General features: G+C 43.3%; 1 protein-coding gene and 1 long non-coding RNA gene across 13 annotated transcripts in view; one reads left to right on the forward strand and one right to left on the reverse strand.

The window, feature by feature from the left end:
* The window catches only part of KCNMB2 (potassium calcium-activated channel subfamily M regulatory beta subunit 2), a 244,461-nt gene that overhangs the window by 137,046 nt on the left and 81,314 nt on the right, over positions 1-26,101 (reverse strand). For 6 of the 12 annotated variants that reach the window (XM_025195999.1, XM_025195998.1, XM_025196002.1 and 3 more), the window contains one exon: positions 12,083-12,184. The exons of the other annotated variants lie outside the window; for them this stretch is intronic. In XM_025195999.1, coding sequence (XP_025051784.1) covers positions 12,083-12,184 — 102 coding nt within the window. The remainder of the gene's footprint in view (positions 1-12,082; positions 12,185-26,101) is intronic. 12 annotated transcript variants of the gene reach the window in all.
* The window catches only part of LOC112549139, a 50,600-nt gene continuing 29,678 nt past the window's right edge, over positions 5,180-26,101 (forward strand). The window contains exon 1 of the long non-coding RNA XR_003092476.1: positions 5,180-5,224. This is a non-coding gene — a long non-coding RNA (uncharacterized LOC112549139). The remainder of the gene's footprint in view (positions 5,225-26,101) is intronic.

The following is a 26,101-nucleotide window of genomic DNA, read 5'->3' on the forward strand; positions in this document are numbered from 1 at the left end:
TTGATGCCCCGATGCTTGGAATACATCCAAGGCACTCTAGCCTGCACCTGCGAGATGAGCAGACCTAATCTAACTGTGCATCTGTCTATTCTATGTCCGATGTCGCTCATAAATAAAGAAACGTTTCAGACTGACATCTGCAGAAACAAGTTTTTACAGGCGTCCCCGAGACAGATATTGAAATCTTTGTTTAGAAGAAAGAGTGGGGAAAAAAAAGCGTGCCTACCTTTGATGTATGGTTGCCATAGTAAAAACAAACTTCTCCCATGGAAAGGGGGTGAGAAGGTAAAAGTTTGTTCTTACAAACAAGTAGATTGGCTATATGAATAAATGGTAAGCACCGCAGGGGAGGAAAACACTCCTTCAGAAATTTCATCATGCGTCATGTGGGACAAAAGAGCCATTGAAAAAGGTTTTAACACAACTCAGTTAGGATGATGTTGCTTTCAACAGGTCTCGCCAAAGTTTAAAATCCACAAGTTCCTTTTTAAACGTTAGAATAACGCAGGGGTGGATCATCCATTGTCTGCTCAGAAAAACCACAAGTGACTGAAAGTGGATCGTATCTGGGGAGTTTGCTGTTTACTTAATGTGGTTTTGAAAAACAATGTCTCTACCTGAATCCTCCCTCCGTCTTGGTCTGTCAATAAAATATATATGCCTGATGCAAAGAGTATTGGCAGAGAGACCAGCGAAGAAAGAGCTTTGTAGGTAGATCCGTGTGGGCATAACGCACGAACAAAACTTATTATTTCTTGCAGTCTATTTCTGCCTGGTATAATCTTTCAACAAAGAAAAAAATAATGGGTACGGAAACAAATGGCCTTTTGTCAGCAGGGCACCTGCAGTTGCATGGATGGTACTAAGTTAACAGAAAAGGGCAGAGAAATGTAAGTGATGATTGGAAAACTGTACTTACTGAGGCAGGGAGCGGGCTTTTTCTTTTTTGTATCCATGGTGTAACAAACCTGTTTAGTTCATTTAGCTTTAAAGAAAGAGAAGCTGACCGTGCTGGGAAGAGACAAGAGCTCTGTGAGTTTACAGCTCTCCTAATCTGTAGGACCCCTTTAGTGCTTCTTCCCCTTTCATTCCCTTTTCATCCCCTCACAACTAGCTTGATCCTGGGCATCTCTCACAATCACCTGGAAAGGTGATGATTTTGTGATGATAACACTAAGATCCAGCTTGAGATCACTGCATTAGCTTAATCCATTCTTTGGATCAGGTATAAACAAGCCTTGCTGACTTGTGGCAAGTAAAAATCCTTGGCTAATGGCACTGACTGTGTCAAATCCCAGGTGGGTAAATGCAGTCAGCTTGCCCAAAACAGAACTCTTGATAGAGGCGATATCTATTATTAGACCAACTAGATAGTTGCAAAAAAAAGTATTATTTTTTTGCAAGCTTTCAGGCTCATGTGCCCTTCCTCAGGCATAGGAGAATGCAAAGATTGTAAAATTTCTCCTAGGTAGAAATGAAACTTCATATTGCACAGGGGAATTGAAGGATGTTATAAGTTCCCCTGGGTGGAAAAGTTCAGCTTGCCCAGAATTTCCCTGTAGTTTCCGAAGTCTTGCGTGGTCCTGATGGTTTGCAAGCAATCGAGGATAAAGACAAGGCACAACAGGTGCAAGGCACCGACGAGAGCATGTGTGTGCTGGGTGCGGGGAGAAGAGTGTGTGGAAGAAGAGGTACTAGTATAGTAAGCAGAAGGCTCAAACTTACCCCACACTTACAAGGACTTTTATTTTGACATTGGTTCTTCTTTCCTTTATACCAAATTTAAAATCTCCAAATTGCTTTTTATAAATTCTTTTCAATCTCAGCCTTTTTTTTTTTTGCTCTGGGTTCTTTAACTCAAAGCCGGCTTTTATGTAAGAAAATGAAATTTACCAACTGATTAGTTTATCAAAGTAATCTGATCACTGATGGTGTTGGGAAGAAAATTGTAGCCGCGGTATTAAATCATTTTCAAAAGCCGATTACTCTGCGTGCGTAATAACTACTTTTCACAATGCCTTCTGCTATGCCTAGTACGCACCCTAATTCGTATTAACGGCTCCAGAGGAGCCATCACAGTTTATCACGAAGTAATATGCATTTAAAAAAATGCTCAGATAAAGATTTACATGATAAACCTTAACGACTCCAGAGTGCATTATCAGTTATCCCACAGTCCCAGAAGCAGTCACTCACTTCTGGCAAACTAGGTAATTCAGAGCAGCACATGAAAAACTTCAGATCAGAATGAAGCGGTTATTCAGCCACTCTCTATAGGATTTATTTCCTACATTTAGGGGCACTTTCCATCTCATCATTTCTTGTGGAAGTGGATGCTCCATGCACAGAAAACATCACTATGATTCCAGCAAATGGAAACAACCAGTTAAATGCGAAAGCCCCCTATTTATCTTGCACTTTAATAACTGTCTTATATCTCTGGCAATATTTTACCGTGATTGTCCTGCCAGCCAGGCACTAGTTAAGATATCAATATAAACAATGCCTAGCTGGGAGGGCAATATCTATGAAATATTGCCAGGGAGATAATAAAGTTACTGAGATGAAGTTTTTAAATCATGACCAAACCAAAGGCTAAGCTAAGCGACAGCTTCCTTAAAGCTAATGGAGAAATGAATACTGTAAAGAAGTGAAGCTAACAACTACATCTCCCTAGCAAGAGGAGATGAAAAGACAACCGCGAGGATGAAAATAACATGGTTCTAAACTGGACTGAGGATTTTTCTGTAATGGGACCCTGTCCTACAGTGAGTTGTATAAAGCAATAGAAAATATACAATATGGAGTAATAAATCCATCCTTTGAAAAGGATGGGTTACCTGACCAACCAGATACTGTGGTCCAGAGATGCATTCAAAAATGCACTTCCACTTCCAATGCATAACTTACCAGGACAATTCAAATGCTTAAAGTACATGCTTAGCTTTTTCACTGGATTGTTGTCTGAGATTTTCTTCCTGTTGCTTCCTGAATAAAAATGGAGTTGATATGTTGCCTTGTTTACAGTTGATCTTGGCAGGCCAGGCCTCTCTTGGTCTGCTATCTGCTACCATGTAAACCAGTTCAGCCTGTTTCCATGGTCGGGTTGCTGGCAACTAAACTGGTACCCCTGCCTGGGCTAGCTTGGGTGAGGATGGTGTGTGGACACCTAGCAGGACTAAAAACAAGACCTGTCAAAAGGTGTATGAGCTCCTGGCAAATCAACAGCCATCCTTACCTGGAGAGGAGATGGGCATCATCAGGTTGCTTTGCCCAAAGAATCACCACTGATGTACAGCATCTATGATGCCCCAACAGTCGCAGCAGGCTCAGGACTGACTTGACTGATTTGATTTTCAGCTGAGCCAACAATAGCACACATATGGAAATACAACAATGCAACCCCAATCTGTATACACAGACTTCTAGGGCTTCTCTATTTAGGTGCAAAAGCCTGTATAAATTACTGTTTCAAGGCCTATATTTGTCCCAAGAGCTGCTATTTAGCCAGTCACAAACATAGCTTTTATAGAACAAAACCCTCAACAAACTGAGAAGAGAGAGGGAAAGCCACATGCCCATACTTGTGACTGAACTGGTAGAAATCCAGGGTAATTTCAGAGCCTGTTGAAAAATAAGTGGGTGGCAATGAAGCCTAAAATATTTCACTGAATCCCTTCATGCCACCTCCATTTTTCTGTGGAGCAGTTTGAAAGTTTTATGTTTCCCAATTGTCTCTAGGACTCTCTTCTACCATAAATTTACAACTCTCACAACTCCTGAGCCATCATAGGAGTTTCCAAACTTCTCTGAAACTTGGGAGCAATTGCTTTTCTGCAGGAAGTCAGAAGCGGCTAGCTATTCTCATATATTCAGGCCTTCTGCCTTCTATGTGCATCATCTGCTGTATCTCTTTTGCAGGTTGGACTATCTTCCATGACTCGTGGCCCTGTCTCTTTGAATAAAGAATTTATGTCTGTATAGGTAAGGGTACCTCACTGCAATGCAGGAATGGATGAGATGCGAGAGACCAGGTTTTAGATGCTACACACTTCTGGACACTTTAGTGCCAGAGAATCGGGACACACTGGGGGGAATTCAGAGAAGGGTGACAAAGACAGCTGACCTCTGGTGAGGCCACGGTGTGAACAAAGACAAAAAGAGTGGAACATACTTAACCTGACCATCATTATGGAAGGGATATCTATCTACAAATGCCTAAAGGATATTACCACTAAACACTGAGAACTAGCTGCTTGAAGTCATCAGGGGAGGGGGTGTAAGAAGGAAGAACACGTTGAAAGTGACCGAAAGATAATTTCATTGGAATATCTGACATGTTCCTCAATGGGAACATCTTTCAAGGCATGTGGTGGGAAAGTGTAAGTCATTTATAATTAAGGCCGACAAAGCAGCAAACAATCCTGCTCAGCCAGGGGGTTGAACAAAGGGCTGATTCCAACAATGCCATTGTTTTCCTCTGCCTGGCAGTCTGGATGCACACTGCAGTGGATGCACTGCATGTACTACTTGCAACTCTGGCGAACAACTATTTGCAGCTCCAGTCATTTCTCATTATCTCTTGAACTGCTGAGCAATTACTATGGCAGAATCATATATAACTGATTAGCACATCAGTGAAGAGCACCTTGGGGCAGCTGTACTCAACCATCCTCACATCCCATGATTTGGCTTGGGTAGACTTGGCCACAAGATCCATTAGGGGGGTAGAGCATTAAATGGCAGAATTAAAAAAAATTGCAAACATGACCAGGCTCAGTAAACATCACCAGCTGGAGGAAGAACCAGAAAGAAAACACACTCCCTTGGCTAGTTCTCTTTGCAAATGACCTCGCAGTTCTTGTTCTAAATATTTCATTTAAAAAGTCTTGATTAGATATGGGAGGAAAAAGGGAATATTTGCAACTGCAACCCTGTGCTATCTGGAAATAAACCCTAATGATAGCTCCCAAAGCAGGAGGTCTAAAATAGACGTCCCGGACCAGGAGAAAATGTGCCGCGATGAGTTTGGATCACGGCGCTGATTGCCTCACACCTGGACTTCAAAGTGAACAGACAGAACAAGAGCCATGAACCAAGTCCAAAGTGCTGCCTCGCTGACTAGCTCAGCTGTGGGTAGAAATCTCAGTCAGGCTTCACTGGCGACCGGCTCTTCCTGCCAGGATGCCGGACACTGACATGAAAGCTGCAAAGAGCAGGCGAGGTTTGTTTTTTTTCTTCTTTTTTTTAAAAAAAAAGTGCTGTTTGGCGTGCTCTGAATGAGCAAGGTCAGGCCCCTGCCCGTGTGAAATGGAGCGGCGCTACCTTTCTTATTTTAAATAAAAATAATGGTCGCTGAGCTGTTTTTAATGATGTTTTGCCCAGCCGCAGCAGACCAGCTGACAGATTTCAGCTCTCGTGGTCTATCTAAGAAATGCTATACTGGGTCAGACCTGAGGTCCAGCTAGCCCAGTATTGTCTTCCTCATAGTGTCCGTGAAGTTGAAAGGACATTTGCAGTGAAAGAATAGTTTTACATGGCACTCAGATCTCATAGTGCCTGGGACAGGAAGGAATGTTTCAGTAGCCCCACTTTAAAGACAGAAGAGAGAGCATAAGACCATGGAGCAGGAAAGTAGCAGAGTTTGGAAGACACCCCAGCTCTCCTGATTCCAAGTCCATATTGCATAGATACATGCACAGGCACTAGAAAATTACCCTGGCTTACTTTTGGGTCAATCAGATGTCCTCTGGCAATGAACAGTATGCCTGTGAGCAAGGCTGGGATAGTTTAAAATGATTATGAACTCCCCGCCATGTGTTGTGGGGCATCCTGGCATGACATGCTGACATAGGCTAAGTACAGACAGTCAAAAAGCCAGAGGAAGAATCGATTCAGTCTTCACAGCTTAGCCTAAGCTGCGTAGATTGAACCAACAGGCAAGTGAACAGACCTTTACTTTTGACATTGGACATGCAGCCTTATCCCTCAGTAGCCCAGGCCAGAAACTGGGGGCTACTAGAGCGTGCCTCCCTGCTCGGCTGGAGCAGAGGTACAATGCATCCTGGGATGCTGAGAGACAGTGAATCTGGAGGGGGATCTGGGACAGAAGTGCAATAAACTGAATTAACCTAAATCAGTTAAGTCTGATACTACATCCATCCAGGTTTATCTTAAACCGGTTTTGGCCACTTTGAAAATGGCTTACGTGCACAGAACTTCTGTTACGTTACAGATTCAAACCGATTTTCAATCACTCATACCAGTTTTTGTGTAATTTCTGTCCCTAGCCATAGTGCCCTGTCTGTGTCCGAATTGCCTGTGAAATCCAGGCCGTAAACTTACCAGTACCTTTCTGCATAGGGCATATCACAGGGTGTGATTAGAAGTGGGAACACTGCCTTCACCTGAGCAGAACTGCCTGGGGGCCAGGCGAGTTTATGTTCCCATTACCACTCGAGTGGTACATTTATAAGACATTATACTTTTACAGAAGAAATGTAGTGGTTTCTATGCTAAGACATGTCTATGTGGCACAACGAGCTTTTCAGGGTAAATTTGTCCCAGTAGAGGGCTGTGCTAACATGGCTATGTGGCTTCTGATACTGCTGTAACTAGAGGTGGGCAAAGAGGGAGCAGATTGAGAAAAGGCATCTGGGAGACTGCATTGGAGGACACAGTCGGGGGTTGCTGAAGCTGTTGGGGGGGGACCTGTGCTACAGCAAGCAGGAGCAGCAGCCCAAGCACCGCCATCCCTGAGTCCCTGCTAGGTCAGGAGACAGTGACCCTGTCACTAGCAGTAGCAGCAGTGGGGCTCCAGGTAAGGTAAGACTTGCTCTGAACCCCTCCTTCTCTCCACCCCCCCCACCAATATCCCCTGACCTCCCCCTCCGAGTAACAAAACAGGTATGCCTCTGCCTAGATCACACAGTGGCAGCAAGGTCCGGTGCTCAGGGGGGTCAGAGGGAAGTCAAGGAGAGTTTGCAAGAGTCTGGTGGGTGAATCCTGAAGTCCTTATCAAGGCCACACTCCTATTGCCAGCAACACAGCAACCAGCAAGTGTTTCACCTGAGCAGCAGCGAAGGATGCTGGCTGGGTCTGTTCCTCGCTTCTACTGGTGTGTTTATAAAAAGGCTAAATGTGCATTTGCATGAGTGTAAATATGGGTTAAAGCTGAAAACCCTGGGCTGCCTCCAAATGAGCTGTAGCAGTCATTTGGGTAAATAATATATGACGATTGTTTTGTTCCCCTCTGTTTCTTGTTTAGGAACATGAGAGAGGAGGGCTATTAGTGTTTATAAAAGTGACAGACTGTCAGCCGTGCCAGAGCTTTGTGCCCAAGAGCGAGGAGCTGAGCTGACTTCTGTTTTGATGCAGCTCGCTCAGGAAGAAGTGCAGTCCTGCCTTTGCACCATGGCCCCTGTTTTCTGCATGCTGGCGCTTTCCCTGGCCAGGATGGTCCAGGCCCTCTCTCAGCCAGGGGCAAGCTGGACACAGCGGCAGAGATCAGAGAGAGATTGTGGCAAGTAGCTCAAAGGTGGTGGGTCACAGCTGTCTGGAAGCAGGCTGGTCCCTGAGAGGCGCTGGACAGGGGCCTGCAGGGAGAGGCGAGGACATGCCCTGGGGGAGGTGGATGAGCATCCGGCTAGGTTTTGCATGCTCTTTCTAGCAGTGCAGGGGGAGGGAGACAAGTCACCTCACTTCCATTGAAATCTGGCTGTTCCTAGAAAATGAGTTCTCTCCTGGAGAAAATTTTGACTTTTTTGAAGACCAAAACTACTGAATAGAAAAATGCTGGGTTCATATCTTCTTCCTCCACAGCATCTACTATTTCTGCCGCTGTCAGAGACATGATATTGGGCTCCTTGGTTATTGCTCTGAACCAGTCTGGCACTTTTCATATTCTTTTTCAAATGAATATTTGTTTTAGATTCAGAAATGCTGTTGCCGTGTCTCACAGATGCAATAATTTCAGCATCTGGTACATTTATTCCTCTATGGACCAAGCTTTCTAGATCAATGAAACCTCATGGGGTGCACCATAGTTGCCTCCCTCTTGCTGAGGTGCTGTGGTGCATCGCACAGAGACCCTGGCCATTTGCAGCAGAAGAGATGTCATCTGTGGGGAATCCAGCCCAGACAGGAGACTTGTATGAGGTTGCCAAACTGCAAATCAAGAAGGCAACACAACAGCATCTCCACAAGGAACTTTTTCAGTTTTGGGCCATAAAATATACATTTCAGGCGTTTGGATTTTTTTTGGGTGGGGGGGGGGGAGACAACTTTTTTGTGGAAGCAGATGCTTTTCACTGAAACTCTGGTTTACTATATTTTAATAAAAGACAGGGTGAGCAGAAATATTGCTGATGAAGTTACTCCCTGTTGAAGGAAGGGTCAGATTAAAAAAGGTAGAATATAGAGAGCGACATAGGGCAGAAATGATTGATGACGGCTTAGGAAGGCTGCAGCAAGGGATGGAAGGGGTATGTGTTTTAACCCTTTGGTCAGCCCATCCTGGCTTCCAAGGGCTGTTTCCTATACAAGGCATTGCACTCACTTTTACCTAACGGACCTGCTTTTTCCACTTACGCGTAGCTAATTTTTGTGCTGTTTAATTTGTAAATTTAGTTATGAATCAATAATTTATGTGAAGAATTTGCCATTTGCTGTTCACAGATTGTCCATGAGCTGACCCTGCTTTCCTTATTATCATCATCTAATATTTATATATCAACAGTATCTGAAGGTCCCTGTCAAAAACAGGATGTCATTGTACTGGCTGGTCTAAAAATATAGAGGCAAACACAGTGCCTGTTCTGAAGTGCTTACAGTCGAAAGAGAAGAAGAAAATTACATATGTGCATTTTTTATTTTGTGTATGTACACACACATGCATGCACATGCACACGGACACATACTCCCCCTCCAGCTTTAGCCTAGTAGTTACATTAGTACTTAAAAAAAAAAAAAATTCCCACCTGCCCTACCACCCCCATCAAAAATGGGTCTTGAAAAGGGAGCTAAGTGTATTCCTTAAAATGAAAAGCTCTACTTTCCTTATTGCACGTTAAAAAACAAATCTGAGTTACAGTTCTTGCCCTGTATAGTATCTACTCTTCCAAGTGTGTTGCTTTGCTTAGTTGTAATTGCTCAGACAAACTCCATGTCACTATGCCTGTTTCCCAGCTAGATGAGCATGGAGGCAGTTTTAATACTAAGTAGTCATGCCTGAAAACCTGAAGTTCAATTTTTACCTGTACCAGGGAAGACAGACTTTGTCCTAGTTTTCATACAAGTGACTCTGACTACATAAGGATAATGTCAAAGTGAATATAAAAATGGCAGGGTAATGACCAATGTGGAGACAGAAAATCCAGAAGAACAAACCAGAAAAACAAGTCTGGAAAGATTTTCACAGGCCTAATGATTTGCATGCAAACATCAGTATTATTCACAAACGCATGTACCACTTTCCTACCATCTTCCCCTTCAGTTGCCACTTTAAAACACACCTGCCAAATGCTATCAGCACATTATCACCCTCACCAAAAACTGCATTAAGTAGAGCAACGACAGAAGGTTTTTACAAAGGGCTCGCATTTCAGAGAGGGAGTGGAGATTTACACGGGCAACATGAATATTCTGAATAATATTTCACGCTAACAAATTAGATTTTGGAAGGGATATGTAAAATCACATCCTTCAGGGTTGAAGCTAATCCCTGGATGTTAGGAACAAGGGCAGGTGATCCTGGATTTGGCAATTGTGAGATTACTAGCATCCTTCTATTGAGGTTGATACTGGCCAATGTGGAAGATACAGTCCATCTAGTTTAGGGTCCTTTGTTTGATCATAGATAGCAACTTCTCAACAAGAGTGGTTTGCAGCCTGGTGGACTATGGCAGGGTAGAAATTGTAAGAACTGGGTGAATGTAAGAGGAAGGATGATATGGATTATGGTGGAATTTAGGCAACCTAAATTCCTGCCTTTGCTATGACCTGCCAATGAGACCTCAGGCAAGTCGCTTAGTTTGTGTGTCCTTGTCCCCATCTATGATCTGAAGATAATGTTGTTCTCATCAGCTCATGAATATTTCTGAGCAGGGACTTTCTCTTTGTACACATTTTGCATAGTGACTAACCCCACAGAGCCCTGATCTTAGCTGAGGGATCTAGGCTGAACTGATCAGAATTTCTACTACTTTGCATTTTCTGGCTGTTGGTTTCTGTGTATTTAAGTTTCATATTCATTCCTTTTAAATAATTAATCTTCATGCCTTGGTAGTTTTTTTTAAACCACAAGGGAGAACGTGGAATTACCATAAGGCAAGATCTTTTCACGATGTCGGCCTAACCCAAAAGAGTAAATTAGGGTTAATTAATGATGAACCGCTGCTTTCATGAACTATGTGCTCCTCTTATGCACAAAGATTTGGCAGAGACGATACAGCATGAAACAGCACACATCTGAAATCTCAGGAGTTGGTGAGTTGCTGTCAGATCTAATTTGTGACTGTTTTCTGAAGTCTGAAAATAAAGCAGGTATTGGAGGAAAAAAGATGAGGAAAACTCTATTTGAGCAGAACTCTATTTGCCTAAACAATGACTTCTATCCGTGCATGTGTAAGTGTTAGAAATGTAAAATATAATACTACATACCAGGGGAATGAATATCTATCTTGGGAAATATATGTCTGAGAGTCTGTAAGGCGCAGACTACTTAAGGGAATGAAGATTTTTCAGTAATTTGCATGAAATGTTCTGAATGAAATTGTCATGCCTCAGGATTTATATTGTAATACACAGAATCCTAATTGCAAGTAATAAACTCTGAAAGAACAGCTTATAGTCTGATTCCAGTGACACTGTAAATATACCCCCCCACACCACTGAAAGACTGTGGCAATGAAAGAGCTAGAAAAAAACTGCACAGTTCTTATTTGCCCCTTCTACCCTTTTGGTTACGCAGCCAGGGAAATATTTGGCTTTTCTTTATCTAGAGTCAATTAGGTTGTATGATCGCTATCAGATCGCTGCAAGATAAGCATTCAATACCTGCGATATGTCAATTCTTAGGCAGCTGATGCCCCACTCCTTTCATCACTTCTTGCTGTTCAATCTAAAACCATTTAGAAATATGGAAACGGCCCTCTAGGAAAGAGAAACTGCCAGAGAGCATGTGTGAGAGTGTGCTGGGGACAATGCAACCTTGTAGGTAAAGGCACAAAAACTGCACATTGGTCAGCACACACACTCTTAGGATATACATGGTACTGGGTCAAAGCACTTGACTCTGCAAGCTAAACAACAGTCTACCTAGAGCAAAGGACTAAGGAAGGTGGTGGCTAGGAGGTTATTGCTTCATAACTGCATAAAGTATTTCATTTATAGCTCTTAGATGTTCATGAACAGCACAGTGTGAGATCTGCATGGCTCCATCAACTCTTCCCATTTAGGTACATTTTCTCAGAAATCCTGGAGGTGTTAGCAACAATTCACCAAAGACTGCACAGTAAGACTGATCCCACCACATTTTCTGCCTTAGGTATTTCAAATACACTACTCCTATTTTGCACTGCAAGAACGAACACCTCCTGAAGTTACAGTTCTTGCATTAAAATATAGAATTGATTCCATCAGCCTAAGATTGAATTGTATCCATGCCTGCTCAGGGGAGCTAGAGAGATTAAGAACTCCCCTAATTCCTTTGGGCTCCCTGAAGGCACAGCTGGGTGCACAGGTGAGAGCAGGAGTCAGGCATTTTCATATTTCTTGTAGGAGAACATGGGCAGGGAGAAGCAGGGGTGGGAAGGATATGGGCAAATCCTTACTCCACCCCTCCAGTATGCACACTAGCACACATAGCAGTACAAATGGCTGGATGAATAACCCAGAAGAAAATTGCTATCCTTTAAAACATGGAGGGAAATATGCCTGTGGGGTCTCTCTGAGGTACAAGGCTTTTTAGGGCTAAATCCAGAGAGAAAGGTCAGCTTAGGTATCAGTCCTTCCCCAGGCCACAGCCTCAAGTTGGAGTCTAGCCCATAGTGATCTGCACTCCCGTTTAGTTCTCCACACCTACCTTTCTCCAGCTGAGACGTGGGACTCTGATGGGGGTGAGGAACAATCATGGTATAAATATGAGAAGGAAGCTCTGGATTCTAGCAGAAGGGAGGAAGACTCCCTGGGAGAAAAAAGTTAATAAGTAAATGAATAAGGAATAAATGGTCATATAATACAAATAAATAAATAGCCACCCTGTCTACCTAGTTGTCTCCCACTGTCCTAGGCACAATGCTTTATGCTAATGTTTCCAGATCTCTTTGGTCAGCAAACTGGATAGGGCTAGACAGTGATTCTGTCATGGGTACAGCAGCCCAAATCTTATGGCTCTGACACTCCTTTTGTGACTTGACCCTGTGGCAGAATACCATCTCTGTCTCTCCCCAAACTCTGCTATCTGACAATTTGGTTACCATGGTCACTTCAAAGGACAGACTCCTTTGCCCCATCTCTTCAGGTAACCCTGAGTTGTAACCTGAGCTGGATACATTCCTGAGGGAGGGGGGAAACCTGCTCCCTCTGCCTGTGTGACTGGCCTCACACACCTGGGTGGGGGGCTTAAGATCCCTATTGTTCTTAGCAATGCCAACATGACTGGGAGGGGGCTAGAGACCCTGCCAGTCTACCTGGCAACCAGTGATGCATTTCAAATTGGTTGGGTGGCAGCCAACAGTTGCTGGCCTTAATTGGACGAGGTAAATGAGGCCATAAGGGCTATATAAGTGAAGTACTGCCCAGGAGGAGGGGCAGTAGCCATGATGAAAACTCATAGACAGAAGCTAGACCTTAAACTTACTCTCTCTTGAAACTCATGATCAATGAACTGCGTGCCTCCAGAGAGAATCTCTACCTGCCTCTGGATGATACTCGTGAGTAAGCTTCCTGAGATCTAGCTAGATATATAGCTTGCAGTGACTCAGATGTGTGATCAAAGGCTACCCAGCCACCCTGTTGCTCTATGGGATTTCTCTGATATTGCTGTACCCTATTCCAAACCTACTCCTTGAAACCAATAAAGTTCTCCTTTGTACCTAGCGTGGGAGACTTGTTGGGAGAGGGTCTAGATTAATGCCTCGGGGTCCTCTTGGCTTGGCTAACTAAGGGAGACCACTATTTGTGCTTCAGACTGAGGGAAGCATCCCAAGTTATTGTAATGGATGAAGTACCCTCAAGGGCTAATAGGCCTGTGTTTCCCAGAGGGCATAGGTCCGGGATCAGTCCAGACTCTGGGTGGTGGCAGTGTTACCTGTAACCCCCAGGTTAGCGGGTGTGCTCCAGGAAGGGGGTTGGCCAGATGTGAGGTGCCCCCACGGAGGCACTCAGAGCCTGGAAGGTGGTTGGGCGCAGTGGGGTGAGTGGCTCAGCGCAAGGGCACCCCTTACTGGCCCACCACAGATCCTATGAAGTCATCAAACCTCCCTGGCTTCTATAGCGTAATATTACAATGTGAGTCCCCTTTCCCACTCACAGGATGATGGAGTTGGAAAGGGACTGGGGAATAGAAAACAAAGGGGACAAAAGTGCTCTTGAGTATAGTCAAGAACAGCCTGTGTGGCCATCTGGGGGAGAGTTCTTTCTTCAGTAAAGGATCACAATGGAAATTATTATCTTCATTTGGCATTCATAGCTCTCTGAGTAGCAACATGCCTGTCAGTCAAGTGCCATGCATGCAGGCCCTGCCCCTTCCTACATTGTCACTGCTAGACTGAACACCACATATTCAGGTGGGCATTGAGAAGCAGGAGGCAGTAATACATCCTGGCTACCATCAAAAGTGGCTGTGGGGCCTCAAGAGCAAGCAGACAGATAGTTTTTGGTTTCCCTCTCTGGCTGTTCTCCACCGTACCCATTGTGCAGCTACATGGAGCAGCTGAGAAGGTGTCACTTGAAGTGGGGGGGGGGCAAGGATCTCTTAAAGGCAAAGATGGAACTGATGGAGTGGGGAGGGAACAGAAACTGTTGTGGGGCTAGTGGAGTACGTCATGCTGTAGCAGGCCCCTTTCTATTCAGCTAGTCAACTCCCCTGGCTTTCAAACAAACCCTCCCACTGTCTTCACAGGAATGACCATTCTGTGCTTCCACACCTGCCCTCGTGGTTTAGGGAAACCTTACATTAGCCCAACAACTTTCATGCTATGTAAACGACAAACTTCAATTAAAAAAGGATCTGGATATATTTATCCAGAACCTAGCAGAGTCAAACCTGCCCGAGACTGCTGTATAAATGTTAATAGCATCAGTAAATATTACAATTGGGTCCATCTGTGCAAACCAGCCATCAACTACTTTGCATAATGGCTCATACTTGGAACTAAATTCAATTTAGGAAGCCATGTGCATGATATAATGGACCTCCTCTAGCATTTAAGCCTGTGCTTTAAAAAAAAAAATCATGTCTGATAAATTTGGTTGTTTCAATTTAAAAGAATGGAAATATCCCAAATTAGGGGACATTTTTGAAAAACATGGGTTTAGGTGACCAATCTAGGGAAGAGATGCCTTAACTTAGTGGAGAGTTAGAAGCTACCAGTCCCTTAACATTAGCCGTCTAACTTGTAAAATGGAGAAAATGCCTCCTTAACAGGGCTGTTGGGAGGATTAATGTTTTAACGCCTGATTTTCAGATATTCTGTGCTAGCCAGCTCCTGCTAAGTCCTCATAGGGCTGAAGGTACTAAGTGCCTTTGAAGAAGCAAGTTTGTCACATCTGCAAGGCACTTTGAAAATAAAAAGGCATTATTTAAAGTATGTTCTGCTTGCCACCACCCCAAAATAATGTAGTACAAAGATACATACATGTAAAAAAAAAAAAAAAAAAGAAAGAGAGAGAGAGAGAGAGAGAGAGAAAGCCAACCAAGCTCCTACACAGTTCCAGTAAAACTCTCAGAGCTGATTTAGTTTGCATTTTAGACAAAAACTCAGATTTTTTTTTATCCAAACCAGTTTGCTCTTCCTTATGTAAAGAAACACAGAACTGGAAGGCACTTCCTGGGTATCCAAATTCACGGCTATTGCAGGTGTGACATCATATCCTTCCTCTCGTAAACTGATCAAGTTTCCATGTTAAAAGTAGTTAGGTCCCTTGGTCTCAGAGTTGAAGGACGCTTCACTTACAGAAGTTCCTTCTTGGGTGAGGCAATTTGACACCTGATGTAGAATTCAAGCCAGGGTACATCATAACGGCCAATATTTAAAGCAGTAAATTTTATTCCCTGATTATCTTTATAAGTACTAACACATCTTGGCACATTTAGTTTTTATTGCATCTCTAACACACATAAGTGATGGAACTTATCAGAGGAGAGAAATGTAAAAATCATTAAGGATACTGTCAGAGGTGACTGTGATAGTTATTCACACACATCTAGGAGCCTGCTGAGGCTGACAATGCAACTCAAATTATGGGGATTTTTTTTTTTAGTATTAGAATTACTAAATTATGTCCAACCTAGAGAAGCTGTAGGGAACTTCAGAGAGACTTAGCAAAGATAGATGAATGGGGCAGTATGTCAACAGATGAAATTCATTGATGACAAATGCTAGGTAAGGTTTATTGGAAGGAAGCGTTTCAGCTTCTCAGATGCATGATTGGGCTCTAAATTAATTGTACTATAATCACTCAGAAAAAGCCCTGAGCATACATGTATGGAACTCAATGCAAACCTCTACTCAGCAACAAGCCAAAAAAAAAAGGCAATCAAAACATTTGGCTGTGTTCAAATGGGAAAGGAAACAACATTGAAAAAAATATCATAAAGCTAGTATATAAATCAATGGCATGCCCTCACCTGGAATTCTGTGCTCATTTCTGGTCACCTTATCTCATAAAGGCTATACCAGAAATAAAAGGGGTGAAGAGATTGACAGCGAACATGATTGGACCTGTGTGGAGACGTCTGTAAGAACAGAGACTATAACTCACTGGGGTTGCTGAGAGAAGAGGCTAGACTCAAGAAAGGGCTTACAGGTGGGATTTCTGAGAGACCCTGGGTGCATCTACAATTTCATTAATGTGCTGTAGCTCCTGGTATCAAGGTCAACAGACTATTACAATTTCTCTCTGAGCCTAACCTGCATAAAATGAACTGTTCCAAACAGGAGATTTTATCACACCTTTAACTCTCCTATGAAATATGAACTGTCATTTCTACCCAGGAGAACTGTTACAATCTTGTCTCCTATGCCTGAAGAAGGGTGCTTGCCTCCGAAAGCTTGCAATTCAAGCATTTTTTTTTTGCCAAAATCTAGTTGGTCTAATAAAAGATATCACCTCTACCATGAGTTCTGATTGCTGTAGTTACTGTGCATTACGTTTAGTGCTTGCAAAGCCAAGTACTAAATCAATGCGCAGTGACTGGCACTACTGTGCAGGGGCTGTGACACACGACTTTTTAGTGATGCTAACTGTGCAGTAGCCTAATAGCACTGCCCAGTAGCATATTAGCATGGGTTTTGCCCGGCACGCTACTGCACACTGTTATTAGGCTACTGCACAGTTAGCGTCTCATATAGATGCACCCCCGTCTATGGCATTTCCTACTGCCTACTTTTAGGCCAGCGGTTCTGAATCTTTTTCAGTTGACGTACCCCTTGGTACGTCACCCCTCTCAGAGTGAGACTTCACGTACCCCCTTTCAATGGGAAATTAATTAACACAACCCCTTCAACCTGTGTTAGACAATGTATGAAATACATCTTACGTACCCCCTGATGAGGCTTCATGTACCCCCTGGGGGGATACATGTACCCCCAGTTCAGAACCGCTGCTCTAGGCAGTTGCTTACTGATATTTTTGTCTTTACAGGACTCACTCTTAGTGGGTTGCCTGTTTTGAGTCTGCTTCTGAGGCAGATCCTATTGCCTCTTCTCCTAATTCAGCCCTACAGGACTGCCATGGGAAAGAACAGACTAACTAGCTGGCCACAATTGCTGTTCATCAAAAGGAACATATGAAATCTTTAAGTGTGCTGTGGTACTCCTTGCTGTCTTTCTACTATTTCTAAGGCACCTATCACTGTAGTATATTAGTGCCATCTGGTTATTTGGCAAGTGACCAACAGGTTCATACGTGAGACTTTATATATAGGTCCTCATACCTGAGATTCTGGATAATGGGAAAAATGTTAGAAAATTACAAATTTGTGTGTGGTCTGAAGATAACACATGCTACTGTCTGACAAAGAGGACGTGAGAAGGCCACCGATCTGCTTGTTCCTGGCAAGCTGGGAGGCTTTCCAGTCAAGGAATGGAGAAGAGCAGATGAATCTTAGTTTTTTAGGGATTTTTTTATCCAGATATGATTTAAGTGGGAAATGTGCTTATGTCGTAGGGTTGGGTACTGTGCAAAAACCATAGCTATGGTCTTGCTCTTTAAGCTATAGAGGTAATCAGTCATGTTAGTCTGAAGTCAGGCAGGAGGCAGGGGAGGGTGGCATCTCAAGCTATGAAAAGGCTCTTGGTGGCACTGCTGGCATCTGACAGAAAAGTCAGCTAGAAAAATGCATTCAGTTATGAAAGTCACTGGCTATACACTGCATCCTTAGTATGCAGCTGCTTGAATTATATTAGGGGTTGGCATGAGTCATAATGATTGGATCCAGATTAGAATTTCAGACCCCCAATTTTGAGTGTTCAGAAACAGGGTGGGGGTGGTTTAGAGCAGCATTAATCAACATCTGGGTCTGGATTTTAAGTGGTCCTAAAGCTCATGAAAGATGTTGTCCAGGTGTCTATTTTGGACATGTCTATATGTACATAGTCTTGATTAAATCCAACTCCATTGGTATCAGTGGACTGTTGCTGAGTACTTCAGATCTGGTCCTAAAGAGGAAGTCCCATACAACAGGAATCTAGGAGCTAAAACTATAAAAAGATGGAGGGGCTAAACTACAGAGGGGCTAAAACCATAAAAGGATGCCCTGGCTTTGGCAAAATGTGCTACTCATGCTGCTGTTGTCAATTGATGGAGATATTCCTTCAACTCAAATGACTAAAATGCAGAATTAGGGCTTGGTGTCCAGGTTGTAGCCGTATTGGTCTCGAGGAAAAGGCAAACAGGACTTGTAGTAGAGATGATATCTTTTTTTAGACCAATTCGAGTTTTCTATGTTTTTATTAGGGCTTGATTTTTTGACAGAGTTTTCTAAGTTTTGGGAAGACATTTTCTAGATCCAGCCCCAGCCGGGATGGCCTCCTCATTCAAAATCCATCAAATATGCCAGCACATAGCAAGAGAGAGAGAGGGGAGAGACATGGAAACTCAAACATGATGTAAAAGTGAGATCTGCTCTGCGTGACGTGAGCCACTCTAAATATGTATAGCTATACATATCGGAAGTATTCATTCAGAGTAACTGATAAAGGCACACAATGCCTGACAGAGAAACTGGATACATTGTTCTCAAATAGCAGGTTTATTCTGTGAGCACTCACTGAGTAGATACAACCACATGTATTTCTTCAAAGAGGTTTAATTAATTGCTTTCAGTCATTTTCCTTTTGTTATATCACATCAAGCTAGACTTCGGGGGTGTTGGAAGTGGCATGTTACACGCAACTGCTTGAAATATGCTTAAAACAGGAACCAAGAAAAGATAAAAGCAATTCCTTCAAACATCATTCACCGGCAACACAAATTGCTTCAAATTAGCTGCCTACCAATAGATAGATTTACCAAAAAAAGATTTTGTCATGAATGTCTTGGGAAACTGCCTGCTCACGCTGACAGATCAAGGTGACACTCTTTGAATGAAGGGGGTAGAAATATAAAAGATTATCTATTAATTAAGAAAGCATGAACTACTTTCAAAGAGCAGGATGTCAGCCAGATCAACGCAAGATAAATCGGTAAATGCAGACTGAGAAGTTGTCAGATGTTGGCTGTACCCAGATGTATTATTAACAGGGGCCTGGAAAAACCCAAAGTCCTATGCTTTCCATTTGCTGACTCTTTCGTCAATTAAATGCTATGGTTACAGATGAATTTTCTTTGTTGACGTGGAGATTATTGTTTCCCAAGCCTTGAAGGGCATGCATTTTATTAAATGGATTGAAAGGTTGCCTAGTTTCCCTGATGTTTTTCATCCTGTATTCTTTCCTGAAATGCTAACTCCCTACATCAGCAATCTTTAGTGAATCACAACAAATATTCACGCACCTTTTGTGACAGCCTGTGCCATGGGGACTATTTTTCACAGCTGCATCAGGTTTCCTATTGTTCTCTACGACACCACCGGCAGCTCTCCCACTTAAGGAACAGACATGAAAACTGCCCAGAGGTCAAGGCAAAACTGGAAACCAATGATCACAAACATTCGTGCCTTCTGTTTCCTTCATCTCTGCTCACTTCTTCAACTCCAAAAGCCTTTCCCAGTCCCAGAACTGAGTTTTTCAAAGTGTGTTTCTATAACAACCCCACGACAGGTCGTGAACTTTATACCTTCAGCATTTAGAGCGCAGGCCTCCATCACCTGAGCTAACAGTCAATCAGTTTTCATTTTAGCTCAATAGAAAGTTCTTCTATGCATGCAGAGGAACATAGCATGCTCAGCAAGCATATTACATTGCTTTCTCCCTTCCTCCTCTCTTGATTTGACTCTACTTGGTTGTTGTGAATACCATAGGTTGGAGCTAGCAGTGCCCAAAAAGGCCTCTTCTCCCTTCTCAGTTTGGCTTATTCTAGTAAAACATTATATATTTCTTTTGAGGACCCCCCCTCCCCAACCAGTTTATTTGAGGTGTACCATTTTAAAACCTACACTTTCAAGCAAGAAACTATTGTTAACAAGGGGTGCCACTCCACTGATGCAGAAAATAATTTGTGCACTAGCAAGGACAGGGTAGAAAATATATAGGACAATGCAAAACATTCTTCAGGATAAGTGATTTTGTCACTTCTCCCTTTACTGGTGAGGTATCTCAGCCCAAGGAGAGCTCTGCCAGCAAAGGGTCCATTTCGGGTCTTTACGTTCGAGAATACTGACCTGGGATGATGGGAGCCAGGTGACTAAAACCAGAAACGTCACTCCAAATTTGAACCTTCAGCCATTTAGAAGAGGAGGAAGAGGAAGAGCACCCACTCATACGAACTCTTGCAGGGATTTGTGAAGCCAAAGGATTTGGATACAATTCACAAAAGCATCAGCTGTTTTGGGTGCAGACTTGCTCTAAGCCAAGGAGCGATCAACACTGAACTTGAGTAAGCTACTGGAAATGCTGGGCCCTGGGAGGTGGCAGGGATGATTTCTGCATGCACAGAATCCAGGATTTGGTTAGATTCTCCGTTGTGATTCCAAAAACAAATTAGCAGTTCACTGCCTGCTGGGCAGCTACTCTGAATGGCCTGAAGTCTGTTTCCAGTCCCTTTGGACACAGATCTGACAACTGTCCTTCAGGCCTGGGTACTTATGATGTAGGACTATGGTGGGAATGACCTACATAGTTGGTAGGTTACTTGATCTTGAGAGTGAGTGATGGGTCTGTTTGGTATTGTACTTTTAAGAGGTTGCTGTGGACTCCCTGAGCTTTGGCTGGATATGACGAGAGCTGTTAAAATCTAAATTAATAAATGGGGCCAAGATCCCTAAGCAGTTTAGCAACCTTGCCATGGCCTCCCACCTGGGTAGAAGGAGGCTCCGGAGCTCCAAAATGCTTCTGGGTGTTTTTTGCTGAGCTTGCCAATGGGCGTTCACTCCTGCAAGTCTGTCTGCTTTATTCCAAGCACCAGAGGCAGCAAAGCACTGAGCAGATGGCCCGCCACTGAAGCAGACAGTGTGAGTTATCTGAGTCTATTGCTTGACCTTTTCTGTGTCTTCCAGTTAAAAAAAACCCAACTATTAAAAATATATAGCTCAAGCCATGTTAGCCCAAATGGTATTGCCAGGGTGGTAACTTAGGAGTCAATCACATCTGGGGAACGCTTTACATAGATGGTTTTGGCAGAAAAGCCCTACAAGATCTAAGTCTCACTAATGTATGGGGACATTTGAGTCCAGGATTTCAAACCCATCTCAAGTGAATCAGTCTTTGCTCTAGCAAAATCCTTTTATATTTGTGTAGTTCCTCTCATCCGTCTAGGTTTTTTCATTCTTCCACTAGGACACCTGTAGATCCAGTACAAAGAACACCTTGGCAAAATGTGTTTGTATACATGTGACAACTGCCTGCAGCAAATGCGCATGCAAATTTGCATGTTTGCCACTGGCGTATACTGCACATGCACTTATTGCAGTGCCCTTTGACATTTTTTGGCAATGGGATCAATAAAAAGGCGTTCAGAAATGCCATCGTGAGGGTTTGGGGTGACTGTTAACTGTGAAAGCAGAGCTCTGCTGGTCTGCATAGCCACAGGAATCCTGTTGATTCATGACCCACTTGTTGCATATTTATGTAAAGCAGAGTGTGGGTTGGACAAGAAAATTCATTTGGTAGGAGATTTGTTTCCTTCCAATTTGACATAAGCATTGTGCAAATATAAATCAAAATCAAACGTGTTCCTGTCTGCTTGTTTCACAAACTTTTTCTCCTCATTTGTTACAAAGTCAAAACAGCTTGACATTTTGACAGCTGAATTTCTTCCTTGAGACAAGCCATTTGACAAAAATCTTTACTCAGACCTGCTTTTGCTGCCTTTTAACCACATGCAAGATTTTCTTCTCCTGCTTACTCTGTTATTGTCACATGCTTCCTAAAAGATGATATTAGTTCCATGGATTATGAAAGCTGAAGCATATTATATCTCTGCTTGCACTGTAATTAAAACAAATATCCATGATTGCTTAGAGAGTACGGAACAGGGAATGATGAATTATGAAGGTTTATTTGCTTTGAAAAAATCTGGTAATATTACAGACCATCAGAAACCCCCCCCTCCAAAGTTACCAGACTCTCAACATCAGAACCATAAATCGATGATTCAAGATGGTCCTGCAGATTTATTTCATATAGTATGTTGACCCTTGACTTTTGATCCACCAACCCTTCAAGTGCCATTTCCTTCCAGTTCTCACTATACATTGCTGTTATTGCCACTCCTCCTTCTAACTACCACTGCAGCCCTGTGCCCACACCCTGCTCTGTACTGTTGCTGATACTCAATCTTGGGGAATGTACACAAGTGCAGGCAGCCTGTCGGAGAAGTGCACTAACTCATGGCACTTTACACAAAGCATCATGAGTTAGAGCATCACTAAACCCAATAGGTCTTCACCTATGGGGGGCGGGGCTTGAAGCCTGCCTGCATCAGCCCTGGCCAACAGGCAGGGGCACTGTTCCCCCAACAGCTGGCAACTGTCACAGATTTACAGACATCAGGGCTGGAAGGGACCTTGGAAGATCATCGAGTCCAGCCCCCTGCCCCAGGGGCAGGAAGTCAGCTGGGGTCACAGGATCCCAGCAAAATAAACTTCCAATTTTTTCTTGAAGGTGTTCAGAGTAGGTGCTTAAACCACCTCTGATGACAGGCTATTCCAGACCTTGGGGGCTCAGACAGTAAAGAAATTCTTCCTTATGTCCAGCCTGAAATAGTCTTGTAGGTATTTATAACTATTCGACCTTGTCATCCCTTGGGTGGCTCTGGTGAACAATCGTTCCCCCAGATCCTGGTGAGCACCCCTGATAAACTTATAGGTGGCCACCAGATCGCCCCTGAGTCTATGCTTTTCCAGGCTGAAGAGCCCCATAGCTCTTAGCCTCTCATCGCAAGGTTTGTTTTCCTGACCTCTGATCATGCGCGTGGCTCTTCTCTGGAGTCTCTCAATGTTCTCCACATCCTTTTTGAATTGTGGAGCCCAAAACTGGATGCAGTACTCCAGCTGTGGCCTTACCAAGGCCGAGTACAGGGGGAGAATGACGTCCCGGGATTTGCTTGAGAAGCATCTATGGATGCAAGCCAGTGTTTTGGTTGCTTTACTAGCTGCAGCATCGCACTGCAGGCTCATGTTCATCTTGTGGTCAATGATGACCCCCAAGTCCCTTTCATCCGTAGTGCTAGCCAGCCTAGCACTGTCAGCAGTGACTAGAGTGGGGTAAAGGGAAGAACAGCTTGGCTTGGCTCCCTCCTAGCAGGGATAGCTGGGGTGGGGAAGCACTTGTGGCGGGGGGGAATTCCTTCCCCGACTTCTGCCTCCCATGCAAGCATCTTGACAGTGGCAGCTTCATGGCTACCATGCGTAGAGCTGGGGTGGGAGAGGGGAATAGAGCCCCCCACCTCATGGGCCCATCCTGGCTTCCCCAGGACCCCAGCATTGGTAGCTGGGCCAGGTCCATAAGGCAGGAGCGGGCTCCATTCCCCCCCAACTCCCAGCCTCCCCAGCTCTAGGTATGGTAGCCATGATGCTGCTGCTATTAAATTCTTGCTGGGGTGGGGGAGAAAGGAACCCCCCCTCCCCCCAGCTTGTGGGCCAGACCCGGCTCCCTGCAAGACCTCAAGCAGGGGGGGAAGGGTGGGGGCACATGTGTGTGTGTGGGGGGTTCCCTTCCCCCACTGCATAGGAAGGACACTGAGATTTACTGTTTCCTCTCTGTGACAGCCCTGAGGGCGGGACTGGGCTGGTGCTTGCCCACATGAACCCCAAGTCCAGCCTGTAAAGCCACATGGGATGTAGGCAGAATCACCCCAAATTAACCCTCTGTGTACAGGTTTCCTAAGGCGATCTGCCTTAGGGTGCCCCTGTCCTATACTTCATCAGATGAGGGTTACATTTTCATGTGATTGGCCATTTTAAAAGCGCTCTGCAGCCATGAATGTGTGCTTTGTTATCCCTGTAGGGTGCTTTCAGGGGACTTGTTGCGTGAAAAATGTAACTTCTGTAACCACTTTTATCCCAGATTAAAGACATTGGGAACTCCTCCCAGTTCCACACTTTCCTTCTTATAGTCTTACAGCGTGCAAGTTAGTCATAAAGGAGAGGAGATGAAATGGGAAATCTGGAAAGTGGGATGAGTCTTTTCTTTTAAATGACTTCTTGCAGGTCTTGGGGAATTTATAAGCTGGTCTTAATGGAAAGAGGTTGGTGGTAGGGAGAACTTGGCTGGGAGGAGCATTTCATGCAAGATGTGATGTTGACTATTAGGTATAATAGAGCAGAAAGAATTAAAATAGTTTTCCATAAATATTCATAGCAGTCTGACAGCTATTCTGATGTAAACCTATTTACAAGCCTTTGTCTTTGCCTCCTATGAACACTTCAGTGCTTCTGTGTTTCTAGCAAATTTTAAATCTGGCTCAAATGGTCTAATATTAAACTGTGCATTTGGTTGTGAAACTTGCCATTCACTTTGGGAAGGTTACTTGAACAGATCACTAAATAAGAAATATCACATGATGTAACTGAGCAAAACAGCGTGAATGTGCAAATATTTACAATTCCTGAATGATCTGCAAGCCAAGAATTATTTACAGGAGAAATGAACAAATAATACATAAATTAGCAAACTGCATGATGAACTCAGCATGGACAATTCACAAACAGAAAAGCAGATGAAATTCATGAAACCAGTTATTCAGTCAGCCTCTGGCCAAGTTATGAAACAAGATTGTGCCCCATAACTGGAAGTCAATCTGATGCGATTTACCTGATTATCTGCTTTACATTAATGAGAGGGGAAGCTTAGAGGCTGGGGAATCAGTTCTGACAAGTACTCAGACATATAGTTAATTATTGCCAGATTGACCTTTTGATAGTGTAGAATTTGCCTGGAAGATTTCCAAAAGCAAACTGGCTCACGAGATTTTCAGTGACTCTTGCTTAAGTTTGGAAATGCCAAAATTGGAAGCTTTCTTCCCCTGCAATATTTCACTTCTGTTTCCCAACCTGAACCACAAATTTATCTTGGGTACTTCTATTGCACTCATCCCCATAGCATCTGAGCTCCTCATAGCCTTAGCCTGACGAAGGGTTTTTGAACCCGAAAGCTTGCTTAATAACTATTCTCCAACCATTTGGGTTGGTCTAATAAAAGATATCAAATTCACCCAAGGAGCCTTGTCTGTCATAGTCTTTAATGCATTTATCTTCAGAGTTTCCCTACGAGGGAGGGCAGTGCTACTATACCCACTTTACAGATGTAGAACTGGGGGACAGAGCGACTAGGGAACAGGTCCAGCATCACACCACCAGTTTGTGGCAGGGCAAGGAACTGATTCTAGCAATGGACAACAGTCAGGTAGGGAAGGAACTAAACACAATTGATTTCCATAAGCATTGTCCGGTCTCTAACATTTATGTGGTGATTTTTAAATTGGCTAATGAGGCCTTGGATGCCTATCAAAAAGTACTGGAAAATAGTTCTTGGAGGAAAGTTTTCATTGCTCTCATTCTTATTTATTGAGTTATGTACAGGATATAAGTGAAAGCAATATTTGTCCCAATTTTAACTTAAAGCAAAGCAATTAAATGAAAATATGACTGTCTAGTACAGATGACAAATATTCATGATTTATATTTCTTTAAAGGTGATACAGATAGAGAGGAGGAATTCTTAATATGCCGGGTCTAATATTGCATCGCCTTTGCACACGCTGCATTTGCTATCTCCGAACAAGTTTTAGTACTTTTGTTGTTAAAATGTCATCCGTATATCATTATCAAATGAATTCCATCACAAGCCACTTATAACGTACTCTAACGTAATGAAATTTCCCTTAAAGGAAACGTTTGATATGATAAGTGAAATCAAATTACTTGGTAAGTCTCTATTGTATAGGAATTTTTTTCCTAATGAAGATTTAATGAAAACAATCCGTCGAACAGAGTTCTCCAAGTTGTGAACTTCTGACAACAGTATCATAAAGTATGTTAATGACAACCACATTAAAGTAGATTTAAAGTGGTATTGTAACCTTAATGTTAATATTTAGCAAACCAAGAGATACTGCACCTCTCCCTACCAGATGCAAGTCTCTGTTCCTGTAAGTCCATATTTTTAATTGCCCCTTTGAGAGGAATTACCAGAAGCAGAATATTAGAAGAAGAAGCATTTACTAACAATCAAAGTCTTTCCATCATTGTATAGAAATGAAGCTTCAATGCATCAGCAGG

The sequence above is a fragment of the Alligator sinensis genome, unplaced genomic scaffold, assembly GCF_000455745.1.
Source record: "Alligator sinensis unplaced genomic scaffold, ASM45574v1 scaffold301_2, whole genome shotgun sequence".
NCBI lineage: Eukaryota > Metazoa > Chordata > Crocodylia > Alligatoridae > Alligator > Alligator sinensis.